At 45.1% G+C, this 24503-nt stretch overlaps 2 protein-coding genes and 1 long non-coding RNA gene across 4 annotated transcripts; 1 reads left to right on the plus strand and 2 right to left on the minus strand.

Annotated features, from left to right (window-relative positions):
• Positions 1 to 329: 329 nt before the first annotated feature.
• Positions 330 to 1777, minus strand: LOC130537103 (aquaporin-11-like). Its single transcript, XM_057053598.1, has 3 exons — positions 1151 to 1777; positions 645 to 761; positions 330 to 571 (listed from the first exon to the last, which is right to left on the minus strand). The coding sequence occupies exons 1-3, from the start codon at positions 1734 to 1736 to the stop codon at positions 492 to 494; spliced, it is 783 nt and encodes a 260-aa protein (XP_056909578.1). The 5' UTR covers positions 1737 to 1777; the 3' UTR covers positions 330 to 491.
• Positions 1672 to 5480, plus strand: LOC130537104 (uncharacterized). The gene is made up of 3 exons (XR_008953553.1): positions 1672 to 2917; positions 4764 to 5261; positions 5340 to 5480. It is a non-coding gene; the product is annotated as an uncharacterized LOC130537104 (long non-coding RNA).
• myo7ab (myosin VIIAb) lies at positions 3961 to 24247 on the minus strand. 2 transcript variants are annotated; one of them, XM_057053540.1, is made up of 49 exons: positions 23741 to 24247; positions 21228 to 21278; positions 20988 to 21101; positions 20719 to 20871; positions 20310 to 20494; positions 20033 to 20154; positions 19733 to 19875; positions 19494 to 19607; positions 19237 to 19390; positions 19078 to 19154; positions 18584 to 18703; positions 18331 to 18473; positions 17873 to 18083; positions 17663 to 17798; positions 17466 to 17572; positions 17286 to 17327; positions 16357 to 16494; positions 16103 to 16261; positions 15512 to 15604; positions 15250 to 15344; positions 15035 to 15119; positions 14731 to 14949; positions 13369 to 13686; positions 13049 to 13258; positions 12794 to 12970; positions 12455 to 12544; positions 11420 to 11547; positions 11064 to 11190; positions 10762 to 10881; positions 10261 to 10434; positions 9951 to 10178; positions 9688 to 9858; positions 9496 to 9613; positions 9296 to 9422; positions 8991 to 9160; positions 8717 to 8907; positions 8040 to 8164; positions 7810 to 7967; positions 7361 to 7514; positions 7088 to 7243; positions 6857 to 6962; positions 6628 to 6741; positions 6464 to 6551; positions 6284 to 6390; positions 5591 to 5776; positions 5377 to 5493; positions 5081 to 5164; positions 4789 to 4908; positions 3961 to 4605 (listed from the first exon to the last, which is right to left on the minus strand). In XM_057053540.1, the coding sequence occupies exons 2-49, from the start codon at positions 21243 to 21245 to the stop codon at positions 4513 to 4515; spliced, it is 6585 nt and encodes a 2194-aa protein (XP_056909520.1). In that variant the 5' UTR covers positions 21246 to 21278; positions 23741 to 24247; the 3' UTR covers positions 3961 to 4512. The 2 variants fall into 2 exon arrangements, with proteins under 2 accessions (XP_056909520.1, XP_056909521.1); XM_057053541.1 differs by lacking the exon at positions 17286 to 17327.
• Between the last annotated feature and the right edge of the window lie 256 nt (positions 24248 to 24503).

The following is a 24503-nucleotide window of genomic DNA, read 5'->3' on the forward strand; positions in this document are numbered from 1 at the left end:
CCAAATTAAACTTGCCCACATGCAGCGATGATCACCAGATTCCAGTTCTGGAATATCCTGAACGTTGTCATGGCGACAACGGAGCACTTTTGGAGCCAATAAGGCTTTTCTGTTGACCCGAGGACAAAATGCTTCCAGTCCACCAGAATAAATGCCGCTTTCATTCACGTTACTCTCGATCCTTCTTAAATTTGTCGTAATAAAAGTGCTTTGAAATTTTGTTTGAAATGTCTTTCCGGTGATTGAATGTCCCTCGTTCAGCCAGGTTAGTTCTTCAACTGATCAATAATTGTAAAATTCTCATCCAACATAGAAATAAAAAAGGGACATTTGTCTTAGACCATTTCATTTATATCTAAATATATAAAATCAATTATCCACAGTTGATATATGGGGGGAAAAAATGAGGCGATGAGAAACTGCAGTGATTGGGGGTCAAAGGTCACCTTCAGTAGTGAATCAACCCTCCGCCAAAGACCTGGGAACGCCCGCTAGGCCAACTTGTGCTTGTGGTTCTTTCCCGACAGGAATGGGAGGATCTTCTCAAACAGAAGGATGCAGCTGGACATGCCTGAGAAGACAAGAGGGAGACAGTGACGCAGCCGAGGACGCCTCAAACAGAGCTAGGAGGGACATGTGTCCACCTAGAAGGGGTCCGAGCCAATAGATGAAGCAGTACTCCAGGTGTGTGTGGCCACCGCAGGGGAAGATGACGGAAAAGGCCAGGACAGGGTTGTAAATGGCTCCTGAGGTTCCTCCACCTGCGCAAACACAAACACTTTATGCTGATCGCATTTTTAGGAAGACAAAGAACAAATATTACATATGTTAATAAATCTGTCAAATTCAAAAAAAAAGGGGGGGGGGGTAGATCAGCTTGTTCTTGTGCATAATAAACTTTTTAAAAGCCAATAATTTCCCCTTGTGAGATTAACAAAGTATATTTTTCTTCATCTAATACATTTTTTCCGTAAGAAAGTTGCCCTAAAAGTCAATACTGTGCTCTACGATTTAACTTATTAGAACTTTGTATTTATTTTCAGATTTTAAAATCAAAAGAGGAGATTTTAACCATCACTTCTGGCCCTTCTGCAGCTGATCCCGATGGATCTGATCGATCCCTGATCGATCTGATTGATGATTAACGCACCTGCATAAACCAGCGCGGTGACGGTGGCGGCGACGAGCGGAACTCGAAGTTGTTCCTTCAGATCCGAGACGTGCATGAGCGCCGCCTGGAACACGAAGGCGCAGGCCAGTTCCGCGGCCGCAGCCTCCATCACCGACCCGCCGAGCGGGTCAAAGCAGCGGAACCCGAACCTCCGGTGGCGGGCGTGAAGGTCGGAGAGACCCAGCGACCAGACGGAGGCGGCGAACTGCTGAGCCGCGACGGCGGCGGCGAACTGGCCGGCGACGAGGAGGGAGGCGGCCCGGACGCTCCTGGTTCCTCGGAAAACTTTCTCCAGAGTCCCGCCCGGGTTACAGTCGGCGCCGCGCAGCGTGAGCAGGTGGATGGTCGTGACCGCGAAGCAGAGGCCCAGCTCGGTCCACTGGCCCGGTCGGGCCGCGTCCGCCAGCAGTTTGAGCTCCTGGCAGCAGCTGCACAGCTGGAACGTGGCCGCCGCTTCCACCAGGAAACTTCGGGCAACTCCGAAGCGCGCGGCGGCCCGACGGCACGCGCCGCTCAGCAGCACCACGCCGCTCAGCACCGCCACTGACACGCGCAAGTCGCTCATGGTCCGCGTGGGTCGCTCTCGCGACTCGGCCACTTAATTGACTAATTGCGCTCGTTTATGACGTCAGAGTCAGGGTGGCGACTCGGGATTTATTATCATTGTTGTTATCACGATCCGTAGCTTTAAATTTGACTCTTCTTTATGAGATTGATTAATTTTTAAAACTGAATCGAAACAGTTGGACAAAGGTGAGCGTTGAAAAGTTTAGAGGTGTAAAACAAAAGCTAAAGAGTCATTTACAAGCGGAGCGAGTCGGTTAATGCTAATGCCTGTGAGTCAACAGAAATTAGTATGACAACTGGTCGGTCCAGTTTAAGGAGGCTTGACAAACTTTTTTAAACAAACACGCTGGTTCTGGATGCTTTGCTCGGCACATCGGAACAACCTTTACTGGCAGCAGCAGTTATTCTACAGCCAAATTAAAAAAATCTTTGAAAATGCGATGTACCTTTTTGATAAGAGAAGATCCACAGGGTCGTGACCCCAACAACTCTTGGATCACTGGTTGCTAAAGGAGGAACTAACGCTGCACATGTAAAAGCAGCATAACATTTTCTTCGCAGCACGTTGACGTTTAAACTCCCCTGGCCATATTCTTGTTGGAGTTCGCATTTTAATATGCAAAAAGAAAAATGGCAGCATGGAGATAGATTATTCTTTTGGGGGGTTTCCACAACAGGTCCAATACCCCAAGGCTCTATACAAAGTGGAAAGACCATTATAGGATGAAACTAAACAGATCAGTACATCAGAAAGTGTAACCATCATGCAAAGACAAGGACATGCTCTGAGTACTGAGATCAACCACACCAGGAAAGATCCAAGGTCCAGGCTACGCAAAGAAGCTCCTAACAGGTAAAGCTTGCATGGAACAGTCACAAGCAAATAGCTGGCATAGTCTAGACTCTACAGGAACGTCTGTACCAACTGTGGACTGCAAACTCTGAGGTCAAAGTGGCCCACACCTCGCTACGAGAATCACCTCGCTACGATCCCGGGGGACTTCCAGATACAGACCGACAAGCAGGTGATGGTGAACCATCCGGACATTATGGTGGAGGAACATGAGAAACGGAAGATCTACCAGGACTTGAGAGAGCAGTTGAGAGGAAGTGAGGAGTGAAGACGTCGGTGAACAATCGAGATACCTCAACCAGGACCCTCAAGCTTTCCTGCCTCTGGTAAAAGCCTTGTCGATGTATGGCTGAATTGGGGTGAATGTATGTGTACGTATCTACGTTTTCATTCACTTTGGGTACATTGACTCCACCTGACAGATGGATCCAGTCAGCTGGCTGGTCTGAATGAAGCACTGAGCTCCACCTGCTGCTTCACAAACCATAACTGATCCAGTTTGATCATCCCCCCCCCCCCCCCCCCACACACACACACACTCTAATGGATGTTATTACGCCCACTGGTGGTGGTGGGTGTAATAACATCTTGAGCTTGTATTTCTGAAACCTGATGTTATGATTAAAGGGAATTTTGCACTGAAAACCACCAAATGTGTGATGTGGGAGGGTGAGAAGCAGCAGTGTTGGAAGCTGTGAGGATGTGACGAAAGTCTTTGTTGGCGCTCGCACAGTCACGTGTGAAAACAGTTTTAGATCCACTTGGACATTGAGCAAAAGAAAATAATTCATTTATATTCGTAAATAAATAAATAGTTTGGAAGTTACCCACAAAAGTGCTCCATTTATGCAAAAGTATATTAAAAAATTATTTAAGTGCCCTCTGGAAGAAAAAAGCATATTAAAGAGTGTTAATTGTCAAATGAAGGGCAAAACAGGAATTTTGCCAGAATGGTTGAGAAAAGAGCAAACGTAAACAGATCTGTGGCACATCTGCAAAAGTACATCAGGAGATGAAGGAAATCTGAATGAAATCTTCAGAATTGTTTCAGAAAATTGAAATAGGGGAAATTTAGTGTGAGACTAGAAATGTTTGTGCACAAACATAATTCAAATTCCAGAAAGCGTGCTCTGGTCACGAACAAACCTTTACAAACCTGTAAACCTTTAGTTTGTTTTGACGATGTGATCAATTCCATTTATGTGTTTTATGTAGAATTACCACAGAAACATCACCCACAATCCCAGTGTATCCCACATGTAGCCTTGCGTTCTCTATAATATCTGTTATTCCTCAGATGCACATTATCACGCTCTATTAAAACAGTTTTTAAAATGTTATAAAGAAAAATGGAACAATGAGAGTTAGCCCTAATCAAATTACTCTTTATGATGAATTTAATCTTTAATGTCAACAGTACTCTGGTATCATGTTTTTTAAATTACAGGGGAGAAATCACTGAAAATTATATACAAATTTGTCCATTTGAACTAAAAAAAAACAGTTTTCTGATGAACAGTAACAAGCTAGTACTGATGTTACAAAGGCAGGACAAGGGTTGTGGGCACTGAGGCCCCGAGGCAGAGAAACCTGAAAACAGGATTAATCAAATCCTTAATTTTAGAATGTGGTCATCAAAATATACACAGAGAAAACAAACAAACAACCAGATTAGTATTTCGACATCCAGAGTCTGATCATTTCATAAATCAGCAGCAGGAACCAAACGGCTCAGTGACGTCCGCTTGAATGGGAAAAAATGGTATTAAACAAATCTGAACTGCTGACAGTGAAGAGTGAAAGGCAAAATGTGAGGTTTAAGACAGGGTAAATGAGTGGCGTTTCCGTTAGCAACCAGCGAATGGAGCTAGGCGCCGCCACGAAAAGTCACTGGTCAACCTTGGATCGGGTCTCCCTTTGTTTACTTGCTGTTACCTCGGGAACTCCGCTGTTTGGTCATGGTTGTCAACATCTGGCTGATGTAAGAGGTTAGCAGGTCATCCATTTTGTAGCCCTGGCAGGTTAGAGGTCAAAGGTCACACATGTACAGTATTTCTGATTTTATTTAATGGACAGTTTTAGTTGGGATCGCTACCATTTGACTTAACTATATTCTTAAGTATTAACTGTGATTGCATTTTGGAAAAATCTTCTTGGTTGTTTCCTTTACAGGAGACGAAGCGACAGATCTGCTCACCAGAGAAGTTTCACACAGCAGTTTGCTCCCTCGCACCAGGTTTCCGATGGTGATGTGGAAATACGTGTTTCCGCTGCTCCAGTTGGAGATCTTGGTGAAAGGATGAGTGGTGAGGATGTCCTGCAGTGAGAAGAGCAGGCTGTCAAAGACCATTTCATCCTTCATGGGTTTGGTGGTGGAAAGAACGTTCGCAGAAATGGAAAAGCCCAATAGAACGGCCGCTGGACTCGGGACTCCGCCCAGAAAATTCCTTTAGATGCTAACTTAGCTCATTAGTTCAAAGTGTGCTCACCTTCGATTTGGGATCAATCAGGCTGACTCCATGTTTGTTGATCGCTATCAGGAGGGTTTCTGGGTAATTTGGATCAGTCGTTTGCTGGTGACAGAAAAACAAACAAACAAATAAGTTCGTGAGCAGGCCTCACTAAGTTTGGGACAAATTGGTCAAAGATGCTGAGGTGGAATTATGATGAGTAAGTTTAGACTCTTCTAATTCTTTCTTTTTTTTTACTGCAATTAACACCTGTCAAAAGATTTTTTCTCTTTTCCAGAACCTGGAAGACAAAGGTGCTGGACAAAAAAGTTTACCTTCACTTCAAAAAAGGCAGAACCAAATGTTGGCCACTTGTAAATGATCTTGAGGAAGGAAAGCTTCGCTTCTTCTCGACTTTTTCCAGAGTGTTTGTTGTAAAGCGACATGATGGACTAAGACAGAACAAATATTTACATTTGGATGTTCTAGGCAGAATTTACAAAAAAAACCTTCACTCTTGATTTTTGACTCATCATCTGGACTTCTCACCCTTTTCCAGTCATCAGGTGACAGATTTCGGATCTGGTCCTGTGGGACGAGATCCTTCAGGACCTTGGAGATGTTTTGGAAGTGAGACTTGTCATCTTCAAATTTAACCCTGTAGATCAGTGCTGCCAGCTGGTTGACCTCCTCTCGTGGACATTTGTGGTAGCCTCGCAGATACTTAGGCAGCTCCTGTTGGGTGTCATGAGCAGCTGTATGATGTCACTGAGTTTGCAGGTAGTTTATACTTGTAGATATGGTATAAACCAGCAGGCCAAGAATTACAAGCAAAATCTTTGGCTGAGGAACAGGAAAGGCCAGATCAAGAAATACCATCAGCATCACACCCCGGACGCCGCCATCCCAAACCCTTCGCATGTTCAGTTACTCCAAACAATATCTGACATCCCTGAACAAAGGCAGACGCTAACAGCGGACGTGAAAATCCAGCTGCGGGTTCTGCAGCACATCACAAAGAACGGGCTTCATCCAGTCCACAACAGGACACCTGACTACCTCAGAGGAGGGTGGAGGTGTTAGCATAGCATCATGCTACAATGTGGAAGACAGATGAAGATAAAATTTAGAATTCTTCCACAGAAAGAAGAGACAAGTATTTTAATGTCTTTGCGCTAACTGCCTGTAATAGAATACTGATTGTGTGGTTATAATCTGAGTAATCTGGAAAAGATCACTCACTTGGTAGTAGTGGAAGATGGAGTCAGCCATGGAGTCTTTTCCTGGGACTGTGTTTGTCCATAACTTCTTCATGAAGAATACCTGATATGTCAGTGAAGGTCCCACACCTACATTATACACACACACACACACACACTTAAAGACTGTCTGCCAGAGTAAGGAAAGCATATTCCCATTTACCTTCTTTTACATGACGAGCTTTCTTGATCCAGTCAGTCAGGTGGCGCACGAAATCAAAGAAGAAGTCTCCGTCAGGAACACTGATGACCTACGGGTACCATTTAGAGTTACGAACTCAACGCCAATAATAACAACCGTAAGTGACCTTTGAGCAATCTTCTAACCTTGTCGGTGATCTTCACGAAGAGGCTGAAACCTTCGGACGATCGAATCAGAAGACGTCCAGAAATGTTGTGACAAAAGTCTTTGGCTTTGGTGCTCGACTCCACTTCAAACACCTTTGGGATCAATCAAAAACGATGGATGGATGGATGGATGGATGGATGGATGGATGGATGGATGGATGGGTGGATGGATTAATGGGTGGGTGGGTGGATTTTGTACAATCCTCACCTCATCTGAGTCATCAGGGAAGTAAACTTTGTGGAAGATCTGAGTGGTTTTATGCTGAATGGCCTCTACCTCCACCAGGTGTGGAGGGTACTTCCTGGATCCGTTTCTGCAGCAAACCGATGTAGACAGACGGAGAGAGCAGGGCCGTCAATGCAAGCAGGCACACGGTGCAGCGGGGTTCAAGCTGATGTTTAGAGCAGCGGATTGTTGGAAATCTCAAAGGTTTGTCACCGTAAGCCCTTCTGCAGACGCTGCATGCAGTCTGCAGCCAGTGGGTAGTGTTTCTTGGCCTGGAGGAACTTCTGCACATGAGGCAGTAGAACGTTACTGGGAGGAAACAAACCAGTGCACAGCCAAAGCAGCTCCCAGCCTCTTTCCTCACTGTACCTGCACACATGGCAAAAAGTTGTCGATCAGTTCTGCACCCTCCGTCTGTCATTAATGCTACGCGTTGTGGTCATGTGACATTATGTGTGTAAGTGTGACGTGGTCTCGTTCACGTACTTGATATTGTTGTCTGTGAGCTGCTTCAGGATTTGACAGAAAATCTCATCCTTCAGCGGTTCGGCCTTCAGGGCTCCTTCAAAGATCTGATCTGTGAGCTCATTAATAGAGCGCACACGCTTGGATGGGTAGTCGCCCATGTACTTCATCACAGGTACAGCAGGTGTCAAGGACAACAGCACCCGTGTTGTAATGACAGCACAAAATGGAGAACGTTTGATACTAAACTTACTTCAAAGCAGCCCATGACCCCATTAGGAGAAAGCAGTAGGAAGCAGAAGGATGGATGGATGGAAGGATGTGTAGGCGATACTACAGACCTCGGTTAGCTCTTCAGGACTGTCTTTGGGTAATACTGTAACCAACAGTTCTACTTCAGTCTGGTTGTAGTTCAGTAATAACTGAGAGCAGCATTACTGTCACTAGTGGATCAGTGCAGTAAAGGATATCCATGAAGGCAACGCAGGCCTCCTGGGTGAGCTCCTCATGAGCCAGTACTTTCTTCAGGAGAGGCTGTTTGATGGGCTCCCTGGTGCAGCTCCATAGACGTTCCTTACCTCTAGACTTGGAGATCATCACCCTGCTCAGAGTGTTCTTAGGAGGGGGTCTACAGGTCAAATAGCATATAAATACCAGCGCATTGTAGTGAAACATGTAATAAATTTTTGAGGAAACCGACCTAAAATGGTCGTAAGAGAACTCCTCCAATGTGTAGGCCTTCAACTTCTCCTCCTCATCAGAGAGGTCAGAGGTAGACACACCCATGGATTCTCTCCTTTGGTCAGGAGTCATTGTCACAAGAGCCTGACACAGACGAAAAAGGTCGAAACAAAAAAATGCCTTTGTATGAAGCGCACAAATTTAGTTTGATAAGTCTCAATGCAGCAACAAAACAAACTATTAGGAGAGAGAAGATGACTGATTTTGTGTCTAGATCCAGCCTTACTAAATGGTCTAGGCTTAGACCCAGACACAGATTTAGCTGGAAATGTGAGATTGCTTGATACATCAGTGAGAAAACACCATAATCACGTTGTGTTCTCTCTTTCTGGGGGCCCAACTACAAACAGGTGCAGCTAATGTAGTTAATAGAGCAACAAATATACAACAAAAAAGTAACGTATCACATATATGCTGGGAACTATTTAGATCCCTGCACACTTCTGCGTCTTTAGCTGAGGGGGCACTGCGATCTCAACGAGGATCACACCTTTGTCCAACACATCAACAACTGTCTGTGCCTGCAAGTCCCTCAGGATCATGGATTGGTTGCTCACCGCCGTCTTTTGAAGACACGTTTCCCATATTTCTTTTGGATATGAAACAGTGGTTGATCCTAGTAGAAACCTGACTCACCACCAGCTCGTACTGGGGCCTGGTGATGGTGGGCAGGATGTAGACGCAGTCAGCAGGGAAGTCCCCTTTGTATTTGGTCCGGTCATTGACGCCGTGAGCCCAGCCAGAGTTCATCACATGTTCTCCATCATGTTCATCCAAAATGATCAGATCCCCTTTGGAGAAACTGAGGAAGTTGGAGTCGACTCCCGCTGTGAGGTCAAAGAAAAATACTTGAATGATCTCAGCTGACGTCAACAGCTTACATTATTTTCAAGTTGCTGTTGGACCTCACCAGGATTAGGACAATCCAGCAGCCCCACCACGTACTTTGACCTTTTTCTCAAGCCGTCAAGGAACGTGACCACTAAGTCTCGAATGTCTTCTGCGTTGTTGGAGGTGAATGTGTACTCGTCACCTTTGATGGTGGCCAAAGTGAAACTCTGTCCCTGGAGTTTCCCCCCTCTGACAAATGAGATTCAAGAGAAAAACAGTTGAATATTCTAATAACTCTTCCAGCAAAATTAAGTACTAATGATGAGCTAGTTGCTTTTTAGTTCTTAAAAGGCCAACTAGATAGTGTTTTTTTTGTTTACACACCGGCTGCTAGACACAGCCGTAATCTCTGGAAAGGAAAGTTCCAGAAGAACCTGCTCTTGTTCGTCTACAAAGTAAACTCCTGTCCAGTTCACCGCCACAATGACATCATTTTTTGGCAAACTGGGACCTGCGGACAGGAAATACATAGGAACAATAAAAGACATGCCAACAGGAAGTTTACAATCTGCCATGTGACCAACCGGAGAACTTGAAGGCCTCGTAGAAACGCGAAAAGAGTAAAGGCCATTTTAACCGGGCAAAGTCGACCACGTCCTCCTTCACCTTGTGCGGGTTCAGCCTTCGTTTGGTGTGGACTCCCTGCACGGTTAGTTTCAGGTAAACTCGCTGTTGCACAAGTATTAAAGGAAAATCTCAGCTCTACCCCCCAAGACCTTTTTGTGGGTGCTGACGATGAGCTGCATCCACTTCTCAGCGGTCTTCGTAGAGCTGATTTCTCTGTCAGGGATGTAGGTTGGGATGAGGCCCAGCAGGCGGTCCAGGAAGATCTCAGAGCCGTAATCTACGTAGTACTGTTGGGAGGCCAGTTCAGCGAGGTCCTCCTCCTGCAACAGGACAGGTGACAACAGAGTAAATTAACACTGCAATCTGAAATCTAATCATTAAGTTTGTTTAGAAACCAAAGAAAGATGCTAACCCTCTCACAGCGGTACTCCCCGAACTTCACACCTCGCACGATCTGCTGGTAGATAAGGTTGGTGGCGACGTCATCATCAGCTGGGTCATGCCAAGGGGTGAATATCTCCTTTCTAAAGAACAGTCTCCAGGGGGCGTTTCTCTCCTGGGCCCCCTGCTCTTTAGCGTACTGTTCACACTGTGAGACGGCGTCCATCACATGGTCACTGCCACTGCCCAATGACGAGACCTAACAACGATCAAAACATGCTCAGTAAACAATGATGACCTGCCCTCCAAGAGGTGGTAACTGCATGTGACCTAAGCTTCACCTTATCAAAGAGGGCTATATATAACGAGAAGCCAAAACGATCTCTGAGGTTAATCTTGTCGGCCAAAGCGTTGCAGAGTTCACTGGCTGTGGTGGCCGAGTCGGCCAGAAGGGTCTTTGTGGTTCCGTCCATAAATGTTACTGGAAGCATGATGGGCTTTTTTGATTTTGTGGCCTAAAGAGGAAAAACGTATTTTTTTCTTTGTTATGACCAAAATGATAGAGTTTCCCCCCCAAATACACATTTTTTACATATTTTACCTCCAATCTTTTAGATTCTATGAAAAACATGCCTGATGTTTGAGGACTATTTTAAAAAAAATTCCCGAGTTTGAAATTCAAAGTTGTTAAGATGAGTTTCATGTCAGAACTCAAACCTTTTAACATGTGCTTCTACTTTACTGCCAGCCCCTAGGGGGCGATGAAACCACCTCTTACTGATCTTAAGCATTCCAAGAATTTACGGTCAAAATTCGAAAATGTTGTTGAAAATGTTTCATACTTGCAGTTCCAACCAAGATGGTGGCTGAGTTCTGGTGCGGTTGACGAAAGTCCTTCTCAAACGTTCCTCACAATACGGAGCGTAACCAGGCGGGCCGTTATTTAAAAAAGTCCTTAAATACTGTAAAAAACACCTTTGTGAGACAGACTCTTAAAATGTACAGAAGAGCAATATATATAGTGCAGATATTCAGTAGAAGCATCTTAAATATAGATATATTCAATATAGAATCATACTAACTAAATGTCAGACACTTTGCTACCCTGTTCTACTTTCAGTGTTTATTAAATGGCGTTTATTACTTTGACAAACTTCTCGGAGGGGGCGAAGCAGCCGACGCAGAGCGACAGCAGGATCCATCCACGGGCGTGGCTGCTTTTCGATGGATTCTGGGTCAGCTGCTTGCAAATCTGACAGTAAATTTCATCCCTGACAGAAAAATACAAGCAAAATCAGCTCTTCGCCACCCAGCGGTCCAGTGGTACGATCAACGGAATTACACACAACGTAAACTACGTGGAGAACACTGACTGGTACTCGGAAAATCAGTTGGATATGATTGCTGACATCATCCCAACATCCCAACCTGACCTGACCCCCCCTCTTTAGACAGTGTGACTCACTACTGTATGTGTGTGTCTGTGTGTAAGTCATTCACCTGAGGGTGGGCCGTAAGATGCCATTGCCAATGATGAAGTGAAGTTTTTCCAGGTTGGAGGTAGGTCGGTCCTCAAGCATACTGTTCCCCTCCATCCTGTGGTCAACCTCAGTTAACCGCCTGGTCACCTGACGCAAAGATTCACCACAAATTTTAAATTACAGTTTCCGGAACAAAAATAGGGAATCTTTCAGACTATTAAACATCTGCCAGAATGAAACCATTACTTTAGTATTTCTGAAACCCAAAGTTCATAAATCAACATAAATCAAGTTCAAACCCCAAATCAACATTAAAACCACCCAAGCGCTATTCAGTAACATCTATTTATTCTGATCTGTTGGCTGTGCAGATGTTTCAGGACCAAGCTCACGTGTTCTCCTGTGTGTGCCAGTCCCTGCGTTCCTGTCAGGTTTTAGCTCATAACAGCACGGGAACAGCGGTGACCTGGTTTCTATACTGGTTCTGCTGGACCTCAGTGCTGCTTTTGATACAGCTTATTGGAGCGTCCTGCTACAGAGACTGGACCAGCTCATTGGGATTAAACTGGTTCAGATTGGATTCCAGTTTGATTGTGTTTGGCCCTAAACTCTCACTCTCTGCAGGATCATCTCTTTATCATTGCTTCAAGCTTTAGTTTGTCTGTGAGGAATCTTGGAGTGACCTTTGGCCGGGACCTGACTTTTCACTCTTTTTTAAAAAGGTCTCCAGGAGTACGATCTTTAATGAGTGTAACATTACCAAGTCTAGATCTGACTGACTCAGAATGAAGCTGTAAAGCTCCTCCAGCATTTGCTCTTCCAGGTGATCCAAAATGCTGCAGCCATCTCCTGTTTTCTCTTTCCATTCCCTCCTCTTTTACCTATCTTCAGCAAGAAGGCCCCCCCATATGATTTTGGTCCTACTCTCGGTTTCTTCCTGTTAAAGGCAGTTTTTCCCTGCCACTCTCTTATTTAGGGGTCAGACTCTGGGTTTCAGTACAGGGTTACTGTCTTCTAGATTATTCCTGTTTTGACTTTTTTTTTTAAATCTCACCTCTTCTGCGATCTTTGTTTTTCTCTTCAGAGTCAGTGATACAAGTTTGTGTCGAACACTGTTCCTCTTTTGGTTCTCAGTCGAACTGTTCTGTAAACACAGATTTAAACAGAGTATCATCAGTAAAGAAAATCAGGACAGCGTCTGGGACCATCTGATCGCTGTGGCTCCGTTCACGTCAGTGTGAAGACAAGAGCAGCCTTTTTCTTCCCTGTCTGGACACGGAAATCTGAACTTTCTCAAAGGTCTGAAGAGCTTGAACAACATTTTGTTCTTCACCCAAAAACCAAGATTTTCAGATGTGAAACTCAAACTAATTTGTGTGAAATAAAACTTCACCTCTCCTTCCACCTGCAGCTCCTGCAGCTCCCTTTTGTAGGTCCTCTTGCCAAGAGTTTCATAAATCTTGGTCATGACTGGGATCTTCTCACTGCCATCATTGATCACCATCTGACATTTGGGTTCAGGGAGATCTCCCATGAACCTCAGGATGGTGATCCACACCGCTAATGCAGCCTGGAGAACAGGAGGTATTTGCGGTAGTAATAGTGGCACCAGCTCAAGATCTCCATTAAGGTGACGTTCAGAGCTCACCAGCTGGTCACCTTCGTCCTCGTGGAACAGAAGCGGTTGTTTGAGCGGCCGTCTGATGTAGGTGTGAGTGGAAACACCCTGGAAGTAGGTGGCTGCAAACTTGGAGAACTTGTAGTCGGACAAATCTTCGTGCTCGTCATTCGGTAAGGGCGGAGCCTCATTCAGCACCTCCTCCTCACACTCCTCCCAGCGTGGAGTCTTTTCTAAGTCCTGCGTGGTTACAACACGTTCAGATTACACTGATATGTGCAAAAGTCGTGTGTGCATTTTGTTGTTTTACCAACATCGCTGCTCTGGAAGCAGAACTTTAGTGAACGCACCTCAAATCCAGCTGGCGCCTGACCGTCCCGGTTAGGCAGAGGACCAGTGTGGCCCAGGAAGCCAAAGACTTGATCCACCATGTCCGAATGGTCGACGGGCTGCTCCTTCTCCCTCTCCATCTGCTCCAGGAGCTCCTTCTTTCTCCGGGACTCCTCCCGCTCCTCTCGCTCTCTGTCCTCCTGCTGCTGGACCAGCTGAACCAGGCGCTCCTGATGGTTCCTGTCCGCCTCCGCCTTCGCCCGCTGTGCCGTCATTTGGTTCAAGAGCCGCTCTTCTTCGGCCAGACGTTGGCGCTCTGCTTCCTGTCGATGGTGCCGCTGTGGGGGGACATGGGGATGAGGCTGTGATGCGTTTTTCATTCAAAGATACAAAAACACAGGATGAATGTTTTTTTTTCTCCATCCTACAAAAATGCGTTTTTATAAGATTATTATGGCCACATGTTTGAGCGGAAGAAATTTCAACTAAAGCTTCCTTTTGTTTCAAATTCCCATTTTTGTTTATGTTAGGAAAATGAAAAATGTGGAAGGAAAGTCTGAGTTTGAATTTTACACATTTCAGGTCTAGTTTTTGAGGTTTTATTCACCTTCTGCTTCTCGAGGAAACAGAAAAAATGAAAAGAAACATGAAAAGAATCTGCAGTATATTAAAAATAAGATTTTAACCCACGTTCTGTGTTTGTGAGCGGAGCTGCAGACATGTTCATCAACATGACTTCACGTTTCACTGATTCACAAACATTTATTCACTAAAGACATTTATTCTTATATTATAAAACATCACAAAAGGAGAATCATAAGCAAATAAACATTAAAACACTTTTTAGTTTAAAAAACAAAGAATGAAATCACATTTAAAACAAATAAGCAACAAAAAGGCATCATATTTATGGCATCATCATTTAGGCTAGAAAAGTCATTTATTTGACTGACAACAGTACGGAAGATGATTAGGGCCACTTTTCAAAGGAAGAGGCCGTAATCCTCTGGAACAGAGTGGATGAAGTCATTTTTATGAAAGACACAAAATACAAAAACCAAAAATCCCAAATAAATGAAGCAGCTTCATTGGTTCAATATATTTTCTTCACATTCATTATAAAATATCTTGGGTTAAGGTCAGGTTGGTTCTCTGTTTAAACGTGAAGAATAAAGTGTGAGCAGGAAGTAAATCACTGGCCCTGATGCCAGCTGGCGACGGTTCCATCGGCTTTGTGGGATCAGTTTAGTAACTGATCAGTGTCTCGCAGGATCCGACATTAAGGCCTTGCAGTTGTGGTTCCGTCAGCACCAGTAGCTTCGTCTTTCTGGCACGTTAGTGACGTAAAACAAGTAACAGTAGTAGATATAATGATGGTTTACCTCTGCCCTGAGCCGGTGGCAGAGGCGGCGGGCGATCATGCCCCGCGTGTACGCCTGAAGGGTCAACACGGCGCGGAGATGCCGCCAGAACCTTTGCCGGACAAGGAAACCACGGCAACGGGCTTGGATGAGCGTGACACGCAGTCGGGTCGTCTGGTAGCTGATAAAGAACTTCCTGGACCTGAAGAGGGCCTGAAGGCGTAAGAACCCAGACTTCATCTGAGCGAGAGAAGAAAGTTATTGATCGGAACTGTGGAATATCATGACGATACCAGTCAGATGACAATTCAGCTCAAACACTCACTGTCCTGAAGTTCTTCCTGCAGCGATGACCCCTCCAGAACTTCTGGATTACAATCACTGAACTCCTCAGTCGGAGGAAGTTCGTTCTACAAAACACGAACTGAGATTAGCTCAATTTAAGGGAGTGGAGGAAACCTCATGGGAACATTCTTGCCCTGACTCGATCTTCCAGGTTCTCTGAAGGTTCGTTCCAACCTGAAGGAACACAAGCCTCACCTCTGCTTGTGTCCACGTATGGTCTTCTGGATCAGGATGACCTTATCAGTGATGGCCTGGTCTCTCTCGATCTCCAGCTGCATGTCATGGTGGTCCTGCAAAACATTTGTCAGCAGACCTGATAAGAATTTACAATCTAAGGCCACTGTAATTCTTCCATTTTTAACCACCAAAGTTTCTTTATTGAATCTAACATGTTTAAATGATACATGTTGCTATTTTGACGAATGTCCTTAACAAGTTTATACACAAACAAAATGACCTTTAGGAAGATCTTTGTCTTTCCTATTTGCCAGTCATCATGTTTTCCGAGCCGGGCCAGAACTATTTGTTGGCATGTTCCTCGTAGATCTTCCTGAAAAAAAGAAAAAGGCCAGTGGAAGCCAATTTGATTATTCCTAATTTCCCCGAGACATCCTTTGTGATTAAATCTCTTTTTTGTGGGAGAGAGAGATCCAGCCAAGACAGCACACAGTAGATCAGAACAGACAAGAGAAAAACTATTATCCTGCTTTGGACTGAGGGATTCTTCCAGTTATAGTTTTGTTACAGCAGATATCTGTCAGATAATGCTGAGCTACATTCAAGGAGGTGAACCCCGTGTTGACCCTGGGACCACCATGTGTTCCTACTGGGAGCAGCAGGGGACAAATACAATCCCAGCCTCATCTTTAGTTTCCTGACTCATTACTCTCCTCTCAGGTATGGATGCTGATGTTTGCTGAAGTTTGAGGGTGAGCTCTCGTGGTTTTTGTTGCAATCTCTGGTACCTGACAACTGCTTACAGCACAGATCCTGAGCCTGTTTTGACCTGGACTGAAAATTTAAAAAATGAGAATTTGGTGCTGCTGACCTGAATGTGAGCAGGTTTGATGCCCGGCATCAGGACTCGGTAACGCTCCACAAACTCCACAAATGTGTATCTGATGGGATAACCGGCACGTCTGATCCTGATGGTCTCCATCATGCCGGAGTATCGCAGCTGACGGATACACAGCTCCCTGTCAAATAACTAAAGAAGACATGAACAGAGAAACACGCCAACAATAAACAATTGATCGCAGTTACAGAATGTTCAGAACAGGCAGAACAAATAACAGTTCCCACCATCGGCTTTTTTAACTCGTTGGGTTTTACGCAGCGAACGAAGAACGGCTGGCAAACGCTGAGCGTCCTCATCAACATCTCCAGAGAACGTTTGAACTGACTGCTCAGGGTGGGAGAACGTTTCCTCGTCTCGGCGCCCTGAGAACACCAGAACACAAAGAAGGTGCACCTGAATTTATTTAATCAACCTGTCAGAGAATCATGTCTCACGGGTGCCTTAAAGCACCATTTTTAAATGGACAACAACAGCACACACGGAAAAATGTTCCATCCTAAGACGAGTTAGGAGGCTTCAGGGAGGCGGACAAACGCACAAACCCATGATCCTAAACATTAATACACACAGGGGCTGAAAACACACTAATAAACACAACAATATGAGATGAAACTATGACAATCTGGCTGCCTCCCCAGCACCACCTCACTAGGCGGCCCGGGCACCTGGATACAGGTGAGGTGCTGTGTGCTTTCTCTGCCTCAAGAGGCAGCTGGACTTGACCTCCAGACCCTGCTGTTCTGGTTCCTCTACCATTGGTTTGGCTTTCCAAGATCTGAACCCTGATTTGTCTCTTAGGTTGTTTCAGTGAGTCTGTCCTGGATGTGGACCCACTGCAGCCTGGTTGGACACGATGTCCGTTAAGGTTTATGATTTCGGTGAACAGAGCAGATTTCATTAAAGATTACATTTGGCCTGGTTTTCATTCTGTTTGCTGATGTAATTATGGTCTAGTTTAAAATACTAACCTGTGAACCTGTAAACCTCAATATTACTACTTACACCGTGCACACCCCCCATTTTTATAATTTCCTGATGAATGAGGGATGATCATGGAGTTTTACTGACCTTCTACTACAGTGTGCATGCCTAAGGATAGAAAGGAAAGGTTGGGGCTGGGGGGGGTACAGAGGATTCTGGGGTCTTTGATTACCTTGGGAGCAGGAGTGCTGGGCTGCTGATAGCCACATAGAAACTGATGTGAGAAGAGAAGACAGGAAATAAAAAGCAGACGGGACGTCAGCCATTTTCTACAGCTGACACGTCCAGGAAGGAGATAGTCAAGCCGAGGGAGGGGAAAAAAAACATCTGCGTAACATCGGCTTCATCTCACCATGGCCACATCAGCCTGGAAGATCTGCTTGATGAACTTGTTCTTGGAAGAATGGACAAGCTGAATGATGTCAGTGTGAAGGCTGTCTCGGTTCTTCTCCAGAAAACCTGGACAAAATGTTTAAAAACTGTCTTAAATTCCCATTTTGCGTTTTCTTGTGGTGTAAGCTTATGATAAAACCTTTTGAATGTATGTACCTCTGGTCTCATAATACACCACACCAGCAAAGTGCTGGATACCAAACTGGGTTTCATAGTTGTTCTTGGGAGGAATGTAGTTGGAGTTAAACTTGTGCTGAGAGTTGAGTTTGTACAACATCGTCGCATCGCTTCCCTAAAATAGAAAAAACTAAGGAAAGAAGAAAATCCACATCTTTGTTCCTGGAAAATATGGCGTCTGCGTGGTACCTTGGGGAACTTGCTCTCCTCATCGATGAGGGAGATGATGTTCATGGGTTTGATGGCGATCATGTCCAGAGCTTCCTGGTTATCGGTGAACTCTATGTGTTGCCAGTTGATGTCCTCCAGGTTGTACTCTTCCTGCTCCAGCTTAAAGACGTGTCGCACAAAGAACTGCTGCAAGTTTTCGTTCGCAAAGTTGATGCAGAGCTGCTCGAAACTGCGGACAGAAAATGCGCTTGAGAAGAGGAATTACGCCAGAGTCTTCCATCAGTAATCAGCAGACGTTGACGCCTGTCCTTGTCCCATGTGATGCTCACTAAGATAGTGTCAATGCTGGTGTTGCCAAACAATGATAGTAAGAAAAATTCATTGAAATAAAGATGATGGATTTTTCTGCTCATCTACTTTTGATTGCATTGATTTCCATATCACACACAAAGAATGTCAGGTTTTATTAGAGTTACCTGTTGACAATAAAGTTCTCAAATCCAAAGATGTCCAACAAGCCGATTGACCTGCGGATGATGTTGTTCTCGCTGGATGGAGGTCTGAAAATGGCAGCGTTAATCTTATCCACAATCCAGACAAACAGTCTCCCGTAGATCCCCTGAGAGGGAGGCAGACATAAGGGAATGAGAGAGTGACCAATCATAGGGATTATACGTGAGACACCAGGGAATGTTAGATATATTATTGGCCGCAGTTTCAGTCCAGCACCTTGACAAAAGCATCTCTGACATCCAGGCCTTGTCCCACACTGAGTGGCGTCACCACACTTTCTCCACGAGTGATCAGAGTTCTTGTAGTCAAACAAGACATCACATCTTTTGGTTCCACCTGCAGGGAACAGTGATCAAATGGAACGTCAGCACAAAGCCCTAAAGTGATTCACCGTTTTGTAACTTTCCTTTAGACAAGGGTGATGGCAAAATCCAGTCCTCAAGGGCCACAATCGAGCTGGACTTTCTGTCCTGCCAGGCAGGCAACCCATTTTTCTTGGAGAAAGTCTTTATTGCCTGGTAGGTCAGACAACCCGACCACGGCCCTCGAGGACTGAATTTGAGTGCCCCTGGTGAAGACCAAAACGCTTCTTTGTAAATTAGCGTGATTATCAAGTATTGAGAAGAAACTGCAGATCAACAATTGCCTCATGAGAACATTGATTTGAGCTGTGATCCACTAAAACAACACATAGATCTTCGATAGAACACCTCCATGAGTGCGGCAGCAGTAACCAGATCCGGAGATCTCACCACCATACAGGCATCCAGATTATCGTAGGTACGAGCTGAGGGACACACAACACACAAGACTGTTTAGTTCAGTTCTACGGACAACCGATCTTCCAGGAATGTTGTGGGCAGTCGGACCTTCGAAGCGCAGGTTGCCCATGTGCAGGATGGCAGCCAGCAGCTTTGAGATCTCCCAGTTCTCCGTCTCAGTGAACATGAGGACTTTCATAGCTGACTGGATGCTGGAGTAATCCCTCAGGTCGTCCCGACCGTCACACGCCGTGCAGTTCCCCTGCAAAGGCAGGAAAATGTGATTCCAAAAGATCTGAGTTCACCCCCACTGGAAAGTTGACTTTTTGTCTTCTGAAAATGTGACGTCGGGCGCGGCGACTCACCAGGGTGAGGTACGAGTAATCTTTGGCGAGACCCAGGCCCAGTTTCACCTTCATCTCCGGAGACATTCCCCTCAGCATGCAGTAAAAAATGTGATAGTTCCGCTCGTCAAGAGCCTGAAGAAACCAAAAAAATACTTTCAATCAGGACACAGTCCCAGAACCCAACGTACGGAACACGACTGTTCGCTCCATCGTAGATCATAAACCAACAAAAGACCACACAACCAAATCAATCTCACCTGCCGGCACACTCGGGATTTCTCCAGCAGGTACTGCTCAATCCTGGCGCCCTCGATGGCGCCGCGCTTGTTGAAGTGGATATCGATATATTTCCCGAAGCGGCTGGAGTTGTCATTCCGAATAGTTTTGGCATTGCCAAAAGCTGAGTAGATGGATCGCAGACGTTAGACACCGGTATGCGCTCTGTGTGAGGCGCTGCTGTATGTATGATCAGACTATGAGGTCATCCTGGATATGGACATTGTATTTTATAGCTTCCAATTCTGACCGGTTGTGTCGTTCATGGAAACTTATCTGACCTTCCAGGATGGGCGTGGCCTCTAGGACCTGCTGTTCTATCCAGGAGTGTTGACCGCTGATGGCTGCCAGGAACTGCAGGATCAGCTTCGTGCTCTCTGTCTTCCCGGCTCCCGACTCACCGCTGGATCCAAACCAGCAACCGATGGCGGAATTTTAAAGGTACTTTAGTCAAAGTTCACAGCTACGACCGGTTCAAAACTTGAAATACATGGAATTAATATATTTTTATCTTGGATTTGGCTTCTTCCTCTCATGGCACGTGTGGCCACTCGTTACCTGATGATGCAGCACTGGTCCTTGTTGTTTCGCTGCATGTTGAAGTAACAGTTGTCAGCGATGGCAAATATGTGCGGCGGCATCTCGCCGATCTTCCTGTTGGTGTAGAGGCGGATCTGGTCGGGAGTGTAAATCGGCAGCAGTTGGTACGGATTGACCGCCACGAGGATCGAGCCTGTGTACGTCTGTACCACAAAAGCCGGGGATCAGATGTGAGCAGAAATCAAATGTCAGCAGACGGCGCTGCGAGTCTGTCCTCATCAAAGACGGAGTACAGGTGAAGTCCAAGATGAGGATCAAGTGGAGTGATTTTCTTCTGCATGATCAGATTGTATCGACTCCACAATCAATATCGATAAAGAAGAAGGAAAGTGTGTGTGTGTTTGCGTGTGTCACAGCAGCTACTGACGTAGATGATGTGCTCGTTGTAGCGGATGAGCAGGTTTCGGAGGATGCCGGCCTCATTGAGGTCACCCAGGCGGATCATGTCCTCCACGCCGTGGATGGAGGTCGGGTGCATTGGTTTGATGTTGGTGGCACTCTGAGGAGAAATCCAGTGTTCCTACACACACACATTGTTTGTTTATTAATGATTTTGATAACTTGTTAATGATTAAATAGGAATAGTGGGACGGACAGACAGACATTACGGAACTTCCTGGTGCGCTGCCGACTTACCCGACCTTCATCGTCTGCAACTTGGATCTGCCCGGAGTCACAAAGTTTGACCACGGCTCCCACGGGGACGTCGAATTCTCGACCCGTTTTAAGGTCCAACCACACATAATCACCCTGCAGAAGATAAAAAACTTGAATCATTTTGACTTTAACAGGGACAACAGAGCAACTAAGTCAAGCGGTTATCTTTAAAAATGCTACGACAGACACGACTGTCGAAAAGCAGGGACGTGAACGCACCTGTTGTACGATGACCATGTTTCAGTCGCAGGTCATTGGAACACAAAGGGTCTGCAGATAGAAGAACATCAGAATGATTACTTGCACACTTACATTTACTCCAACTGAGCGTGCTAGCCCACTCGCTGATTGGCCCCACCCACTTCCTGTTTTATCCAGGCTGTTTAGGCTGAAAAAGTTTAAGACCTGGAGATTCACGACACTCAAACTCTGGAATTTGTTACGTTTTTATAGTCATAGTTGACAGAGTCACGTGGCACTGCAGTACATAGCCCCGGCTAAGTATTTAGGTTTTCAATACAGCCACACATGGCAGCGGTGCGTTTATCGACACATCTTGTATATCCTTTGGTAGCAAACTGTCGATAAAGACACGTTGTGTCATTTCCAATCGGTCAAACTCAGTAAAACCGCGACCTACTTGGAATAATAATAATAAAATTAGAAACATTCTTTGCTTAAACTACAGCCAATCTCAAGGTAGCGACTGTGCAGTTTTAGCCTCACATCACAAAACAAAGGACACGTCAACTGAATTATAACAGGAAGTCCCATAATTGATGAAATAAAAATGTTAATAGACACGTGCCCGTTAACATTGTGGTGGTAGAGGAGGTGGGGGTGCTTAAATGTTCTGGTGGGGGGGCGTTAAGGGCTTAATGGGATTTCTGGGGCTAATCCCACAGTTTAATGTCCAGCTTCAGGAACTACTAATGAATCACTCTGTCTCAGTTGTTAGCTTCATTTACCACCTGGTTAAATCACACCTCAACATATTTTAACATATTTTTCAAATGCCACATTTTAAAGAGATCGTCTGTTTGTATATGTTTGAATGCTAAAATGTTAGCATTTATTTTAAAACTGCAAAATTTACACTGAGGTCCCAGATATAACCTATCTTAATGGGCCTATGAGAAGGCTAAGGAGCAAATAAGAAAGAGACGGAGCAGTTATTAAAATCAAATGGAAAATGAAAATGTGCATATGAACGTGCAAACACACACTTTCAGAGACATAACGCATCACCCAGCTGCTTATTTTAACCCTAACCTAAACCCAAGTCAAACCTCAACCTTTAAACCAGTTTTCACCCTCAAACAGTTTTTTGAAGTTATTAGAACCAACCAAAATGTCACAAATGTCTTCACTTTGTAAGCAGAATGTGGATTTTGGTGCTCGGTATGCAGCAAATACAAGAACACACACAAATTTAAGATGTAAACATAAACAGCTTGCGTGGCTGAAAAAGGGGATGGAGAGCTGTGAGGCTGTTTGTAATGATCCAGTTGGAGATTCGACGGGTGGATCTCAGAATGAATTAAGTAAATCTGTATTTAAGACAAAGTTCATTTGCCACCATGTTCATCAACAACATGCCCAGTTAATGCCGGGACAGATCCTCTAATCCAGAGGCAACAGTTTGCTAATCTGACAGCACGACTATACAACAAAGGCTTACCAGGACGGTCCTGAAGATTCCCATTCGCTATTCAACAACATTTCAATAGAAAAAGTAGTAAAACAAAGTGAAATAAGTGCCAGATCATAAAATGTGTGAAATGGGCCTGGACAAAATTGCGAGAAGAAATTAAAAACAAGCCACATTAACTCTCATCCCAGGGATTCAAACAGACATTTACGTCAGATGCAGCTCAAAGGTTGCAGTTTGGATTGAAGTGGGCACAATCACGTGCATTTTTCTGTCTAAATCATCATCAACAGACTTCTGTTTTAGCAGTTTAGCAGGCCTGTAAAGCAGCTTTCATTTCTGGTCCCAGATTACCAGTTTGTGATGAAATTGTAGTAAAAAAATTCTCAATTGTGTAGATGCTTTTATTCTGAAAAGGACAAAATTAAAGTTGAATAAACTGGATATTGAATTTTTACTGTTTATTACACATTTATTGTCAGCTCAGTTTCGATAAGGATGTATCTCCAGAACCTTCAGATCAATACTGGAGTGAGTTTGTCTGTATTATATAGATAACCTATGGTTCACATGAATCATTAACAGTTGAAACTGGAGTGTTTAGAACCAACATGTTGGAAACACGCGCATTCTTCTATGACAGCTGCTGGTCAGGCCAACATGGCGGAGGAGCAGACACCCAGTTCATGGGAAAACCTCCTTGATCTTCTGACGTGTGGAGGCGTCCGGTTATGATGTCATCCTGTCACGTTAAGGCAGCAGAAAACTGCTGTTTAACTGGTTGTTGAGGATGAGGAAATTAATATTTGCTGTCCTGCTACAGTTGAGTGTTGATTCATCAAGTGAGCAATAGGTTAAGTTTTTGTGGAATAAGACAAGGTGGTTTGCTTTCTAGCTTTAAGAGTAACTCTCTTCTGTTCAGTTATTTATTCCCGAGGTGAATACGAACATTTAGACTGGCGAGAATGTTGATAATGGCGACTTCGGGAGCTGGCACAGAACCTGCAGTAAGAGGCTTTGACCTAAAGCTGCAGCAGCTGCGCGGCCCGAAGGCTGTGGGATAAAGCCCGAGGTCACGTACCTCCAAACGTCTCGGTCTCTAAGTTTCACTCCTCTTTTCTCTCTGGGTCTCCTCAGCTGGCATGAAGAGGCCAGATGGGCTCGGAAAGGATGGTGATGATGTTTCGGGGTTCAGGGAAACCGCAAGAAGATTTCTCTTCCTTTTTCTTTCTGTTGTTGTAGAAATCGGGGGTACCCTGGGGGGGTCCACGGCCTCCCATATGTGACCCCAGCAGCACTCACGATCCAGTTTGACGTGCAGGTCAGTGATGGCGGTCTTCAGACTCTGTCTCATTCATCTCCACTGATCCTGATTAGCCTGCTGGGTGGAGCCTGCTGGTGGGAGGTGGAGACAGAGGAGACCTCATGATCTCCAAGTTGCTGCTCCGTGGACACACGGGCATTTAAAGACAAAGCAACAGGCAACGGGGGGACAAGATGGATGTTTTGATTTTAGCAGGAGCAGCCTCATCTCATCTGCTGGAGAGGAGGAGAATTACAGCAACATTTTGGAACCTGGGAGTGTGAACCTGAAATTGGGAACAGACTCATTAAAGGTCATCAAGGGGGCACATCAGAAGACGTTCTTACTCTGCTACAAGAAAAGCTCAGTCAAAAACTAGAGTCTCCATCCTCTGGTCTATACCTGGGTACTGTGGGGAGATTGTGACTGCTAGTCGAACCTCAGAGGAGGAGTAATGCGGTTTCCATCCAGGCCCTGAAACAGTAGATGAGTTCTTTCCCTTTGCCAAGGTGCTGGAAGGGACATTGGAGTTCGCCCAACT

Source organism: Takifugu flavidus, chromosome 14, assembly GCF_003711565.1.
Source record: "Takifugu flavidus isolate HTHZ2018 chromosome 14, ASM371156v2, whole genome shotgun sequence".
Classification (NCBI taxonomy): domain Eukaryota; kingdom Metazoa; phylum Chordata; class Actinopteri; order Tetraodontiformes; family Tetraodontidae; genus Takifugu; species Takifugu flavidus.

Bases quoted from the DNA above. Each gene is read 5' to 3' on its own strand.
- LOC130537103 (XM_057053598.1), bottom strand. From the start codon at position 1,736: ATGAGCGACTTGCGCGTGTCAGTGGCGGTGCTGAGCGGCGTGGTGCTG. The intron at 762-1,150 runs GTGCGTTAATCA...GTGTTTGCGCAG, and splicing joins CACCGCGCTGGTTTATGCAG to GTGGAGGAACCTCAGGAGCC. The intron at 572-644 runs GTGGACACATGT...TTGTCTTCTCAG, and splicing joins TTGGCTCGGACCCCTTCTAG to GCATGTCCAGCTGCATCCTT.
- myo7ab (XM_057053540.1), bottom strand. The intron at 15,605-16,102 runs GTCAGCAGCACC...TCTTTTTTTCAG, and splicing joins TCAAACCTGCTCACATTCAG to GAAGATCTACGAGGAACATG. The intron at 6,552-6,627 runs GTTAGAAGATTG...TGGTACCCGTAG, and splicing joins TCGTGAAGATCACCGACAAG to GTCATCAGTGTTCCTGACGG.